The 14,658-nt window shown below is 42.7% G+C and overlaps 2 protein-coding genes across 2 annotated transcripts in view; one reads left to right on the top strand and one right to left on the bottom strand.

The window, feature by feature from the left end:
• The window catches only part of Ccdc127 (coiled-coil domain containing 127), a 7,810-nt gene extending 1,374 nt beyond the window's left edge, over window positions 1-6,436 (top strand). Inside the window, exons 2-3 of the mRNA XM_052742873.1 lie at window positions 1,390-1,520; window positions 4,998-6,436. Of these exons, the coding sequence (XP_052598833.1) occupies window positions 1,400-1,520; window positions 4,998-5,659 (783 nt within the window). The 5' untranslated portion in view covers window positions 1,390-1,399 and the 3' untranslated portion in view covers window positions 5,660-6,436. The remainder of the gene's footprint in view (window positions 1-1,389; window positions 1,521-4,997) is intronic.
• Window positions 6,033-14,658, bottom strand: Lrrc14b (leucine rich repeat containing 14B). The gene is made up of 2 exons (XM_052742874.1): window positions 11,801-14,658; window positions 6,033-10,066 (listed from the first exon to the last, which is right to left on the bottom strand). The coding sequence occupies exons 1-2, from the start codon at window positions 12,685-12,687 to the stop codon at window positions 9,421-9,423; spliced, it is 1,533 nt and encodes a 510-aa protein (XP_052598834.1). The 5' UTR covers window positions 12,688-14,658; the 3' UTR covers window positions 6,033-9,420.

Here is a 14,658-nt window from a genome sequence, read left to right as displayed (position 1 = left end):
CCTTAATACCTTATTAAGTATTGATGATTTAGAGATAGTGTGTGAAGTATTGAGCAGATTATATTCAAATACACCATTTTATATGAGAGTCTTGGCTGTCTTCAAGTCTTGATGTCTGGTGGGGCTGTGGCTATACTTACTAGGAAGTTTTTGAAATTTATGTGCTTTTAAGTTAGTGTATATCTTTCTAAATTAGGCATCTGCCAAGCTTTTTAATTTTATGGTTTCTGTAAACCATTAAGTTCTGGGCCATATTTTATGGTCATATTTATTGCTCATCATACTTCATATCTTTGGTTTTTTTTTTTTTTTTTTTTTTTTGGTTTTTCGAGACAGGGTTTCTCTGTGTAGCCTTGCACCTTTCCTGGATCTCGCTCTGTAGACCAGGCTGGCCTCGAACTCAAAAAGATCCGCTTGCCTCTGCCTCCTGAGTGCTGGCATTAAAGGCATATGCCACCACCGCCCGGCCATACTTCATATCTTTACATGTTAAACAAGGTTTGTTAAAACATTAAATTTTTTTTATTTTATCGTATTGAATTCCTTATTTCTTACATGCATCCTTGTTAACAATTTTGTGATTATTACATTTGTGAGGGTACATATAAGCAAGCTGAATGTCCTTACGACTTTATATTATGAAAACACCCATCTAGTATGGGTACTTTGTGATTTTATTCTTATTTATTTGAGACAGGGTCTCTTTGCTTCTTGAATGCTGGGGTTAAAGGCGTGCATTACCATGCCTGGCTAGTATAGGCATTTTGTGTGGTTCATGGTCAACCATAATTTTTTAGGGCTTATGATAGTGTGTATAGAGTAAGTGAACATTTGATTTATTATAAGTAATCAGTATAAGCACTTGGATGCTTACCAGTGATACAGAAACAGTTTTCAAGCACATCTAGAATTATGTTTAGCCAGTTAGCTAGGCATGCTGAGGTGCCTTCTCTCAGTCATATTGACACATAAGATTTATCATTACAACAACCATACATCTAAAAATGGAGAACTCATCACATTTTGCTTGTACTTTACTTGAGACGTATCTCTTACACTACAGTGTGACATAATTCTTGAAATCACATAGAATGCAGTATTGTGTAACACCTAGAGCTGAAAAAAATATTTTCTTGACTAAAAAGTTTATATAGCTGGGCGGTGGTGGCGCACGCCTTTAATCCCAGTACTCGGGAGGCAGAGCCAGGCGGATCTCTGTGAGTTCGAGGCCAGCCTGGGCTACCAAGTGAGTTCCAGGAAAGGCGCAAAGCTACACAGAGAAACCCTGTCTCGAAAAACCAAAAAAAAAAAAAAAAGTTTATATAGATGATATAATCATAACAGCTGTACTCTGTTCCTTTTATATAATTAATATCTATTTTCTTCAAGGTATAGCTCCATGAATAACTTAAACGACCCCCCAAATTGGAACATCCGGCCCAATTCCAGGGCTGATGGGGGTGATGGAAGCAAGTGGAATTATGCCCTGTTGGTGCCAATGCTGGGATTGGCAGCATTTCGTAAGTAACGATTTTTTTGACATCTCTGTTTCCTGATCCAAAATTATGCCAGGGGTAGGTTGCTGTAGGGGCTGGACACCTTAAAGATTGGCTTTAGGACTTGACCAATACAGTGTGCAGTTTTACCCTATACAGCAACTTTGTGACAGTGTTAGTGTAGTTAGACTTTCTTGTCAGACTTTCGTTGGACTGCCAGCCCCCAAATAATGACAGAGACTTATGAAAGCTTGGCCCTAGCTTAGGCTTGTTTCCAAGTATCTCTTATAACTTAAATGAACCTGTTTCTGTTAATCTGTGTTTTGCCTTGTGGCTCTTTCATTCTCCATTCTGTAGATCCAACGTGCTCCACATCTTGCTGGTGAAATCCTTGCACCTAGATTTATACCCTGAGTTCCTCTCTCTGCCCAGAATTCCTGTCTAACCTTTCCTTCCTAGTTATTGGCCATTCAGCTTTTTATTAAACCAATCACAATGACACATCTTCACACAGTGTGAACAAATATCCCGAAACAGGTTAGCTTTTCTGATCCTCAGTTTACCTATTTCTAGAAGGTAGCTTATCATGCCTCAATACATTGTGAGGATTAAATAAGATAAAAGCATTTGGTGTGGGTTAAGTTTTAATAAACTTTAGCTTTCTGTCATTGCTTCACTGTTTTAAGGGGACTTCTTTGCCTTAGTTGCTCTCCTTGGGACGGACAGAAAACCTGACCTGAAAGAAAACCAGCTAGGATGTATGTTTAGTATTTTAAAAGTCAGGTATTTGGCCGGGTGGTGGTGGCGCACGCCTTTAATCCCAGTACTCGGGAGGCAGAGCCAGGCGGATCTCTGTGAGTTCGAGGCCAGCCTGGGCTACCAAGTGAGTTCCAGGAGAGGCGCAAAGCTACACAGAGAAACCCTGTCTTGAAAAACCAAAAAAAAAAAAAAAAAAAGTCAGGTATTTGAGTGAGTTTGCCCATGAAAACTACTTTGCAGGCTAGAAATCCTCATGTTTAAATTAACTGAACACCATTGAGACTCTTACCAGTCATAGACTACAGTATGTATGGGCATATGTGGTAGTGGATGTAGTGAAAGAAAATTTGAGAAAGCCCTGGCTTAACTATGTCCCCACCTAAGATCCCTGGTGTAGAAGAACTGGTTTATATTTCTTCATGTTTTGTGGTTCTGGTTGTCATCTAAGAATATGAGAAACTGATGATTCAATAAATGAAAAGCATATACTGTGCCCTATGTATAGTGATCATTTTTATACAGTAGCTTTTTATGTGCCTGAATTTCTCAGTTCAGAAGTTTGCCATGGAGGAAGAGGAGGGATTTGACTGGTGCCAGTCCGGATCCATCCCAGAGGGTGCTGTTTAAAGGCTTCTGCCTTTCATCCTCTTTCAGTTAACTGTTCAACATAAAAGGCATCTATCATTGTGGTTCTGTGAGTGACTTGAAAGCCTTTAAATCACACTTATTATAAGTAGATTCTCATTCATTAATGGCGTTAGTCACTTTGAGTGAGTGAGTTAGCTTTGAGAATGAGAGAGGCCCTTTCATTTTCCTTGTATTTTTCAGAATTGTTTGTAGCTTTAATACCAACTCATAACTCCCAAATTCTTGCTTTTCCTTTTTGGATGTTCAAGTTGATATTTTTTTTTTTTTTTTTTTTTTTTTTTTTTTCGTTTTTCGAGACAGGGTTTCTCTGTGTAGCTTTGCGCCTTTCCTGGGACTCACTTGGTAGCCCAGGCTGGCCTCGAACTCACAGAGATCCGCCTGGCTCTGCCTCCCAAGTGCTGGGATTAAAGGCGTGCGCCACCACCGCCCGGCTCAAGTTGATATTTTTTGTCCTGAGAAAGATTGAAGAATGTTTTATGTTTCTGTATTAATTATCCTGGTTAAATAATGTATTCAGGGATAACTGTTTTTTGTTTTTTGTTTTTTTGTTTTTTTTTTTGTTACTTTAAATCGGAGTCTCACTATGCTGGCCTTAAATTCACAATCTTAGGTGTGTGCCAGGACAGCCTAGACTAGAAGTAATTTTTAACTTTGCATTCTTATAAGGATTCTCTAAAAATGTGTTACTACATGCTTGAGAAGATGTATTGCGACATACAGACGTTAACTAGCCTTCATCATGATCTGAAAGTAACAGCAGATGAATGAATGCTTTACTTGACTAACAACCACTGATGGATGAGAATCTACTTTTATTCGGATGATTTAAATTTCATGGCCAACCCTCCCTTCTTCTTTCTTCTTCCTTTCTTTTGTGGTTCTGATGATCAAACCCCAGACTTTGTGTATGCTAGGCAAGAACACTACCATTGAGTTACATCCATAGCCTCAAATTTTGTAATTTTTAATACAATTCTTACCTTGAAGAGTGCCTGTCACTCTTTGCCAGGCTTAGCTCTCCTCATCTCTGTTTTGCCTTCATAGTCCCTATTTCTCTGTTCATTCTCCCCTTCTTCCTTTGCCTCCTCCCTCCCCCACCTTCTCTTGAGTAGAAAAGAAACTGTCTTAGATCTAAAAAGTGAAGTGTCTGGTATACTGAACTTAATCACTTAGTACAACTCAGTTTAGTCAAGAGACAGTTTTGAGACCATTGTAGACCACATACAGTAGTAAAAAGTAACACAAAGACATCAGCCTTTAATCAGTTTCCCCTAGCGGTTACCTCATGCAGACTCATGTGGGACTCAGGATCTTATGGTTGGCACAGGCAAGATAACATCACATTATGAAGGAACACCTGTCGTTTCATAGCCACAGTTTCCTGTGAAACCTAGTAACTACTCATCTAGGAACCAATTGATCTATAATATTATATAACTAGAAGTATGAAGTTATGTGGCTGTCTTAAAGTCTTTGTCAGATAACACTAAAATATCTGATCTTCCTGGGCTTTGGTATGACTATTTTGCTTTGAAACCTGCACATTTTGGCAGGCTGGCCTTGAGCTTGGAATCTTCCTCTCTCTTAGCCTCCCAAGTACCAGGATTACAAGTTCTTGCTACCAAGTCCAACCTAAGTTGAACTTTTCCACCTTATTTTTGTAAAGCATTATAGCAAACCCACCAGACTTAAACAGATGATAACTAGGAAAACCCAAGTGTGACTTCCAACAATATTTGAAGCCTACCAATATTTATTTTTTAAACATTGGCAATAAGTCATGAAGCACTGAGGTAGAGCACATAAATGATAGATTCAAAAACAAACAAAACAGTGATAAATTTTTCCAGCCATGGAAGTTAGACACCAGAACACAGACATTGAATGTGCTGCTTTACGTGCCTAGCACTGATCTGACTTTAGGATAAGAGCTTTGCCTATTTTGTTATCTGCAAAATTTCAATGGCTTGGTACTTTTGAATTCTTAAACTTTTATTGAAATGCTATCATTACTGTTTATATATTTTCCCTAAGTAGTCATAGGATTTTAGTTGTGTCTTTTCATGTGTTTTCTTCATCTCTTCCTCATGTCAGGTTGGATTTGGTCTAGGGAATCCCAAAAAGAAATAGAAAAAGCAAGAGAAGCATATCATCAGAGAACAACTGCTTTCCAACAGGATCTTGAAGCTAAATACCATGCTGTGATCTCAGAACATCGGCGAGCTGTTGCTCAACTGTCTTTGGAACTGGAAAAGGAGCAAAATAGAACAACTAGTTTTCGAGAAGCCCTTATCTCTCAGGGGCGTAAGTTGGCAGAAGAAAGGAAGCTTCTTGAACAGGAACGAGCTCAAATAATGCAAGAAAAAAGCCAGCTGCAGCCTCTGAGAAGTGTGTATCTGAGGTGCCTGGAAGAAGAGGACAACTGGCAGAGGAGAGCCCAGCTCCTGCTGAAGGAGGTGGGAGAAGCTCTTGTGGAACGCCAAAATATCTACTGCAGCCTGATCCTTCCCCGTAGTAAAAGGCTAGACCTGGAGAAGAACTTACTGGTGCGCTCGTCTGTTGATCCAGTGGCTGCTGACCTAGACATGGCAGCTGGCTTATCTGACATATTTAAGCATGATAAGCATTGTGGAGATGTCTGGAACACCAACAAGCGCCAAAATGGGAGACTCATGTGGGTGTATCTCAAATATTGGGAGCTACTTGTTGAACTTAAAAAGTTTAAGAAAGTAGAGAAAGTCATACTAGAAAAATAAGAGGGACTGGAGAAATGGCTGAGTGGTTAAGCGCACTTACTGCTCTTCCAGGAGACCTGGGTTAATTCCAAGCACCCACATGGCAGCTCACAACTGTCTGTAACTCCAAGATCTGACACCCTCACACAGACATACATGCAGGTAAAACACCAATGCATATAAAATAAAAATAAATGAAATGAAATAATAAGAACGAAATGAAATGTAAGGCCAGATGGGGTCATTCACCATGGCAGTCTGCATTCTGGGCTCTCTGATACGTACTTTTCCTTTGCCACCACATGTGACCCAGTACAGCTACCCTTGTGAGAACTCAAGTCTTTCCACCCTTTGAGCAGTGCAGTAGGGTCTTAGCAGATAAGTTTTTTCTATAATGCTCTGCAGTTATTAGAGATTCAGTTTTTCTGAAGCATTTTTGAGCTGCTAATATTTAGCAGAACAAGTGCAACCTTTTATTTTAGTTCTAGGATAAAGAAAAAATTTAAAACTCAAATACACTATTTTTACTCTAAGAAATGTTCTGTCAATTTTTTACCTCTCCTCCAATTACTGTTCTCCCTTCCCTGATTCCATCTAGAGGTTATTGGGTAATGTAGTTATATTACTAAGATTTATATTGTTTGGAACATTTTTTCCCTCACAAAGGAAAAAACACCAAATGTTACTTATGCCCAGCTGGTGCCCCAGTGAATACTTAGAATTGAGCTGTACTTGTATTCAATAAGCATGTTTATTAGCAATGATATGCAGTCAATAATATTTGTCATTTAAAAACAATAGTGTCACTTTTTATTTGTGTGACTCTTTACTGTTCTTTTGAGTGTTGCTGCATAGTCCAGGTAAGCCTCATATATGCAATCCTCCTGCCTCAGGTTCCCAAGTGCTGGGATTACAAATGTGTATCACTATTCTTGGGTTGATAATTTCACATGTATTGTCTCAGTTTTTAACGTTATTTTAAAAGTATTTATAACTTACATACATCTTATATGAATTGATCCTTTGTACATAACTCATGTAATCCTTACTCTGGTTTTATGAGCTAAGTACTATTATTTATCTTGTAAATAGTAATTTCCCAAGAAACCAGGTTTTTTGACTTGTCATAGTTTTCTAAAAGTATACCTGTGGTTGCTCAGGGCTTGGATTTGTTATAGTAAGAAAGATAAAATCAGCAGAGGAAAGGCATATAGATGAAGTGTAGAGGGAACCAGGTGGAGCCCCCAAGGATCACACTATGGAATCACAGGGAACATTTTTTTAGTTTAGGGGCAGCTGTGACGTATGACAGGTTCCCAGGAAAGATCACTGGTGACTATCAAGATTTGATGGGGTGAGGACTATTCATGTAACCTTTCTATCTGATATATATCAGTTCCATTCCCACAGGAAGGAAAAAGGGTAGATATCACTCATACTCTGCAAGCAGTTTAGGTGTGGTGAGCTACTCACTAGTTACTAGTGCTGGGAACTCCCAGCATCCAGGTTCCCAGACACAAGGCTGTTAGGTACTAGCCTTGTGAGAGGATGCAGTATAAAGTCTGTTAAATGAGCTCTTCCACATAGCCTTACTTTCTGGAGGACAGGATCTGGAGCCAGGATAAAGAGACGGTAATCTGCCTAGGTCATGGGTAGTATTTTGTGGAGTGGGTCTGAGCTGGGTGTTTGATTTCCAGAACTAGGAACCTATATGTGGTTATTTGTCAGTGGCCATGCAGGAAGTGAATAAAGTGGGTAGTTTGTGTTCAGATCCTATAGTCTACCCTGTGCATATCTTTCTGAATAGAAATATGACAAACATGCCAGGTGGCGGCGGCGGCGGCGGCGGTGGCGCACGCCTTTAATCCCAGCACTCAGGAGGCAGAGGCAGGTAGACCTCTGTGAGTTCAAGGCCAGCCTGGTCTACAGAGTGAGTTCTAGTACAGGCTCTAAAGCTACACAGAGAAACCCTATCTCAAAAAACAACAGAAATATGACAAACTTGAAAGTACTTATATAGAAAACGTTTCAGTTATGGAATGATTGAGGAGCACTGGTGCTCATGTTTTATTCCACATTAAGTTCTCAGAATCATCTTTGCAGAATTGGCAGCAGGCTCCCTCAGCTTAAGCCAGCTGATTCCAGCTTCTCAATGGATACTTACCATGCCTTTTTTCTGTATTACCAGCACTATCTCTGAGAAGTTATTAGTTGTAGTACATCTAAAACAGTTTTCTCAGATTGTTTCCTAATACATTAGATTCTTGAAGGAAGCCACATAGGCTCTAGTATCTGTTACCACTGGTCAGTCATGTGATCTTGGACAGGCCACTTCATGGCTTTCTCTAAGGTTTATCTTTTAAAATGACACATTTTCCATGAGAATCACATCAACTGTTTGTGACATGACCACTTTCCTAAGTCTGCTTTCTGTTTTTTTAAACTGAAATTGTTAGTGGCATATTTTTATTGCTGTTCAGGGGTCAAATGGAAGTACCCAGGTATGGGGACTTACTTGGGGGAGGAGATAGCATGGTAGACCCTTTGCTGGCACATGGGTGGTTATGAAGCTAAGCTTTTACTTCTGTCACAAGAAAATTGTCATATTTTAAAATTCAGAATATTAATGAAATAAACTGTACATAAGTTAAGCCACACTACTATTTTATTAGCATTTAATTACACTAATACTTTTGCAAAGCAGATACTGGAAATGAAGTCCAAACAGGTCTTCCTCATGTGGTGATTTGTTCCTTAAAGGAGTTGCAAAGCGCCAGGCCTCAGCCATTCTGAGGAGCAGTGATTTGAGGGCATTATAGGCATGTTGTTGTCATCTATAAAGTTTGTGCTTGAAAACTGTATAATTGAGTCACAACAAATTTCATAAAAATAAGCTGGGCGGTGGTGGCACATGCCTTTAATCCCAGCACTTGGGAGGCAGAGGCAGGTGGATCTCTGTGAGTTCGAGGCCCACCTGGGCTACAGAGTGAGTTGAGTTCTAGGAAAGGCACAAAGCTGCATGGAGAAACCCTGTCTCGAAAAAAAAAAAATTCATAAAAATAATCCATGTCTTAAGTAAGTTTATAATTTTGTTCATAGCTATCCTCTGACACTTGTGGCTGCATATACTGTTCAGGTTGGACACAGAGCAGAAAACAGGGTCAGAATATTCCAAGAAATACTGGGCATATTTCAGCAGCTAGATGTTCTCATTCACCAAAAGATGGTGCAACCCTGCCAAGATTAGAAACAAAGATAGCTACGGACAGAAAATTGATCTCCATCCGCATCCCCCACCTTTCTGTGTAGGCAGATGTCATATGGTAAATAGTACAGCAGATAGAACATAGCTAAGTTTCTGCTAGACTCAGAGGTTAGGTTCATTTATTTTCAGTGTCTTTCTCTGGTTATTTTTTATGGGCTGCTGCTTCTATACATTTTCTGTCATGAGTTTTCTCATTTCCACCCCCTCACTGCATCAGAGCCAAGTTGACCCTACTTCCACTACAACCTTCCCTGGTGTCCACATTCTCCTCCACCTTCTACCTTGGTGGTAGGTCCTTCACTCTAGGCGGTTTGGATCCTGCCGTGCTGACACACACACATTTATATATCTGGGCTCCTCTTAGAGCATGTGATTAGTATGCCTGTAGTTTTCACTAAGGAATTCTGTGGCAGTGATGTTGCTGGTGACAAATGGCGGAGCCTGATCTGATCCAGGACTGACCTCAGGGCACCATGCTAGTTGAAATGCACAGCCTCTTATAGCATGGTTCTAGCACCTACTCCATTTGTTCTAGTGCTCTGGAAAAGTTTTCCAAAGCAGTTTTGAAAGCTTGCAGCAAAAAAGTACCAAGTTCATTGCTGGTTTCATGAATGTCTGGGTCAAAACTTCCAAAAAGAGGGGTGGAGGCCTGGATGTCCTCCCGGTTAGCTCGAAGCAGTACTGCTCGCAGGTCCTCTGCAATCATGTCATATTTCTGTTGGTCAAATTTGGACACTGACAGCTCATCCTGGGGGTAGGTAGCACCCTCAGGGTAGCAGTCCTTTGGCACTGGGAACTCAATGTGATGCAGCCTAGGGAGTTCACAGAGTGCAGCAAAAAGGCGCTGGAGAGCACTGGCTGACAGTGGGTTTCCAAAGAACTTGAACTCCTGGAGCTGGTTGCAAGGGCTGAGGCCCAGAATCATCATTCCAACATGGTTGTCTGTGATATTGCACTCCTCTAGGGTGAGTACTCTCAGTGTTTGGGCAGCCTGGCTCAGCAGCCTGAAGAAGGTAGAAGGGTACAGATGTACCAGGTTGTGTCCACTAAGGTCCAGCACCTCCAAGTGGGCAGTGTGCTTACAATCTGCTAAGAAGGATATGTCTTCATGATTAAGGGCACAGTTGGCTAGGTCCAGCACTCTTAGTGGGGTCTTCAAGGGACTGTGAGGTAGACAAAAACATCACAAATGTTATAAGGGTCCCAGGTGAGGACCAGGTAGACAATCCATCCACTTTTCTATCTTAGGGACCACAGACTACAGCCTGCCAGGAACTCCAGCTGACACTTCATTTTACATGGCTTCTGAGTTAAGAATGACTGCTATTTTTAAGCAATTGAAAAAAAAATCAAAATAATTTGTGACATGAAAGTCACATGTTTCTTCTGACAGTGTATGGCTGCTGGTCCTGCTGAACAGTCAATAATTGAACCTAAAATCGACCAACACATCTTTCAAATTAGGTAGGGAAGTTAGGCACGTGATCTCAGAATAGTCAGAATGTTGACTGGGGACAGCAAAAGACAGAATTAGCTTGAAAGAAGGTACTGTCACGCTGAAATAGAACCAATACAATTTCAGGGCTGGGAAGGGCTCCATATCCTGAATTCACTAGGCATCCTATATCAGCTGGGGGCGGTGTGTCTCTGGAACAACATCCCCACCCAGGATTCATGAGAAAATACATTTTCAGGCTATCTCATATACATTTTCTGGGAATATCCCCATCACTGCTCTTGTTAAGTAAGGCAGTATGTATTGGGGTCTTGTTCTCTGTCCCTACTACCCTGTTCTTGCTGCCTCCCCATGGCCTGCCCACACATGGTCCCACATGACAACCTACTACTAGGACAATACTCTCCACATAAAGCCACCCTGACTTTATCACTACCTGGCAGCTGCCCTCCTGCCCTTCTTCATAGCAGTTGCTGAGGAGGAGAGCCAGGATTTCAGATGAGACAATAGTTCACCTGATAGCTCACACAACTTTCTCACTATGCTGAGCTACAATTCCCATTCCTGACCTGGGAAAATGCTTTAAGACACTAAATATTGGGTAATTTGTTATACAACAATAGTCAGTAGAAGATCTAGTTGTGCCTTCTGCATTGTTTACTTTCTAATTAATACCTTCCTTCCTCCTCTTCCCTCCTCTGATGCTGGGAATTAAAACTAGGATCCTGCTACTGCTTTATTACTAAACTACCCTATATGCTCAGCCCTTGTTTTTGTTTTTGTTTGTTGAGATAAGACGTCTCTTTGTTGCTATGGATATCGTTCTGTATAAATACAACACTGATTGGCCAGTGGCCAGGCAGGAAGTATAGGCGGGACAAGGAGAGAGGAGAATTCTGGGAAGCGGAAGGCTGAGGGAGACACTGCCAGCCACCGCCATGACTAGCAGCATGTGAAGATGCCGGTAAGCCACGAGCCACGTGGCAAGGTATAGATTTATAGAAATGGATTAATTTAAGATATAAGAACAGTTAGCAAGAAGCCTGCCACGGCCATACAGTTTGTAACCAATATATAAGTCTCTGTGTTTACTTGGTCGGGTCTGAGTGGCTGTGGGACTGGCAGGTGACAGAGATTTGTCCTGACTGTGGACCAAGCAGGAAAACCCTAGCTACACTTTGTAGTTGGCTTCAAACTTACAGTGCTACTGCCTATGCCTCCTGAGTGCTGGGATAATGGGCAAGCCCCCATGCCTAGCTTTTGTTAATTGAAAGGAGTCTTCCAAGTTGGCTCAGTGCTCAGGTTCTTTCCTCTTAACTCCTGTGGCTCTGGCCAACACATCCCCAGAGAACACTGTGTAAGCAGGTCCCATCTCTATCCCTATATCTCACTGACTCCAGCCCTACTCCACCCAGCTTGTGCCCAGTTATCTGAGACTTACCTAAGCAATGTTTGGATCTTCCCAGTCAGTGTAGAGAAAGCTACACTTAGCTCGGTGAGCTGGTTCATCCGACTGAGCTCCCAGGCAATAGAGGTGAGGAGGGGATCCTCACCCTCTGGAGTTAGGGCATAGGTGGGGGGTGCATCGAAGGCCTTAGTGGGTAAGGTGAGTGAGGTCAGTTGAGGGAAGCCCACCTGGGCCAGTAACTGCTGTACATGGCCAGCATGCAACCGTACATTGTGTACTACCTCCAACTTTCTTAGCTTGCTTGGCCCAGCTAGGCCAAGCACTTGTAGGAGCTGCCCAGGGCTCAGGCTATCTGCCCGGAGTGAAGGGCAGCAGACCTGCAGAGGGGCTGGGCCTGCTGGCTTCAGGGCCTGCACCACCATGTCAAAGTTACCTTCTGTGACAAAGAGGTCAGCAAAGACTTCAATGGGGTACCTAGCTGTACAGGACTGTCCTTGGAGCTGGCAGCAGGTCCTGGCCAGCACCTTAGTACGGCCCCACCTTCCTAGTGCCCTCCCACAAGGACATTGCTGCACCTGTACATCCTGAATGCCTGTGAAATCAGCTACCCGAAGTCGGTCGCTCCCACTTTGCAGCACATGGTCAGCGAGGCCCTGCATACAGGCCTCCAGGCAGGCCTTGCAGGCACGATCACGCAGGTCTTCAGGGTGGTCAGTGTTTGGCCCCAGCAGCACAGCCAGCCGGAACTCCTCTAGGGGCCAGTGACTCAGCACAGCACGGGTTACTTCTGCCTGCTCTAGCAGGTAACTGGCCTTGAATAGGAGTGGGTAGAGGTTGTAGGCTATATGGTCCAGGCTCTCCTCGGCCAGCTTGGGGTGGGACACCAAGGCTTTGGCAGAAATAAAACGGAGCGACCTCATTGTGTCCCTGGTCAGGATGGTGCTGTCCCTGCTGTTCCTCCCAAAGCGTGTGGGTTTTGTGCCTATTTTTAGCTGCTGCTGCTGCTTCTGGGCTCTGGACAGAAAGTGGTAAACTGGCCCTTGTGGTCATCTGACTGCTATTTTGGTCCTTGGATACTAGTTTGGCCATGATTGTGGAGGTATCTGTCTGTTTCATGGCATCCTGCTGGTGAAATGTGAGCTGCTTGGCTTTGTTGCCCAATGTGGGGCCAATAAGAGGCTGAGCTCAAGGTACTTGTGCAAATAGCCTAAGGCTTACAATACAGATGGATACTCTGCCCATCCCAGTCAAAAGATCTGAGTGAAGCTAGATCCTGAGCTGCATTTGGGTGGTTGAGACAGTGGTCTTTGGTTAAAGTCCTTCTTTTCCTTATAACTAGGAGTCAGAGGTGCAAGGGCCAGGATTGTGGGGTGGATATCTCAGACAACTCTTCAAATTTTAAGAATACTGGCCCATGAAGCTTCACCATCTCTTATCCCCAAGGTCCTTCTTTGCACAAGAGGGAGAAATAGTTTCCCTGCAGAACAGATACAGACTAGTGAAGCAGGTGATGCAGAAAATAAATGCAGGTACCTGTAGGCTGTGGGTTTTCAACCCTAGCATAGGTATGTGTTGAATAACTGTTAAATGATTAGATCTGCCTGCTCATCATCCCCATCATCTGCAGTTGGGCAGCACATCCTGGCTCATAGGTTCCCATGGTGCCAGCTGTGGCAGGAGGGTCATAGTAGAGAAAGAGAGGGAGAGGGAGAACAGGAGGCAGACAGAGGCCAATCCAGGTGAGAGTGCTGACCTCAGGTGCACCCCAATTTCACTGTGTTATCTTTGACTTCCTCCTCCTGATCTAGAGCTTTATCTCTCCCAAAGACTTTGCCATGGACAGAGATGGGAATATGCTATCATGGTGGAGCACCAGGCACTGCCAGGTGGGCAGGATTTCTATGGAAGGTAATCCTTGACACGACTTTGCCCTGATTTCATCACTTGCCCCTGTGTGGGAGCCCGTTCTCGGGTTCCTCGTGGCTTTACCCAGCAGGTCCACATAGAGGATGATTAGACCACGGGCCTGAGTGCAGGTGTCTGAGATGGTCTGCACTTGGCTGTGCTGGGGGAGGAGGTCTTTTGCTCCACCCCTTGGCATCTCTATAAAAACCCTGGGGCAGAGACAGTCAGGGCCCGTTGGAATAGGTTCCAGGCCCTCTCGAGGCTATCCTTTATTTTCTATCTGTTTATCTCTGCGATATTCTCCGCAATAAATCCTTCTATCTAATATTTCCTGCTGCTCGCACTCAAGAAAACTCTGGGGAACTGTGGGGGTGGTTGGGTAAACGCCCCACAGAATGGCGCCATGAACAGGGACTAAAGAAAAAAGAAAAAAAAAGGACTAAAAAAAAGGGGGGACTGAAAAAAAGGGGGGACTAAAGACAAATGAACAGGGACTAAAGACAAAGTAATAGGGACTAAAGATAAAGGAAAATAATAGTTTTATTACAGAGTTTTTGGTGAAAGTGCTGAGTCAGCCCTGCCAGTGGAAAGGCATGCCGGTGTTATGGAAAATATATATATATATATATTTATATGTATTATTACAGGCAGGGGTTTTATCCTCGAGAGAAAAGGAAGCGGACTGGAAGGATGTCCGATGCTGCAGCGAAATTCTCTTCTGTCAAAATTTTCTATCTTGTATCCCTTTCTCAATTTCTATCTGTGAAAAATAAGTATAAGGCATAGGGTAGTAAAATAGTGTAGGAAAAACTTAAAAGTGTAAGATTGTGTAGGAAAAAATAAGGCAACTAGACAGAAAAACTCTTCAATTTTCTAACTTTGGGGGCTATGAATGCAAACTGGGGGAAAAAATCTTTCTTTGGGCTTTACGGGTAGTAAAAAAGCTCTTCTTTGAGCTTATGGGGAAGAAAAAGTTTCCTATGGAA

Source organism: Peromyscus californicus, unplaced genomic scaffold (genome assembly GCF_007827085.1).
Source record: "Peromyscus californicus insignis strain IS unplaced genomic scaffold, ASM782708v3 Scaffold_18__1_contigs__length_77618521, whole genome shotgun sequence".
NCBI classification, from domain to species: domain Eukaryota; kingdom Metazoa; phylum Chordata; class Mammalia; order Rodentia; family Cricetidae; genus Peromyscus; species Peromyscus californicus.
Note: the sequence above shows the minus strand (reverse complement) of the source record. Positions and strands in the feature narration are given on the sequence as shown.

Bases quoted from the DNA above. Each gene is read 5' to 3' on its own strand.
- Lrrc14b (XM_052742874.1), bottom strand. From the start codon at position 12,687: ATGAGGTCGCTCCGTTTTATTTCTGCCAAAGCCTTGGTGTCCCACCCC. The intron at 10,067-11,800 runs GTAAGTCTCAGA...TCTACCTCACAG, and splicing joins AAGATCCAAACATTGCTTAG to TCCCTTGAAGACCCCACTAA.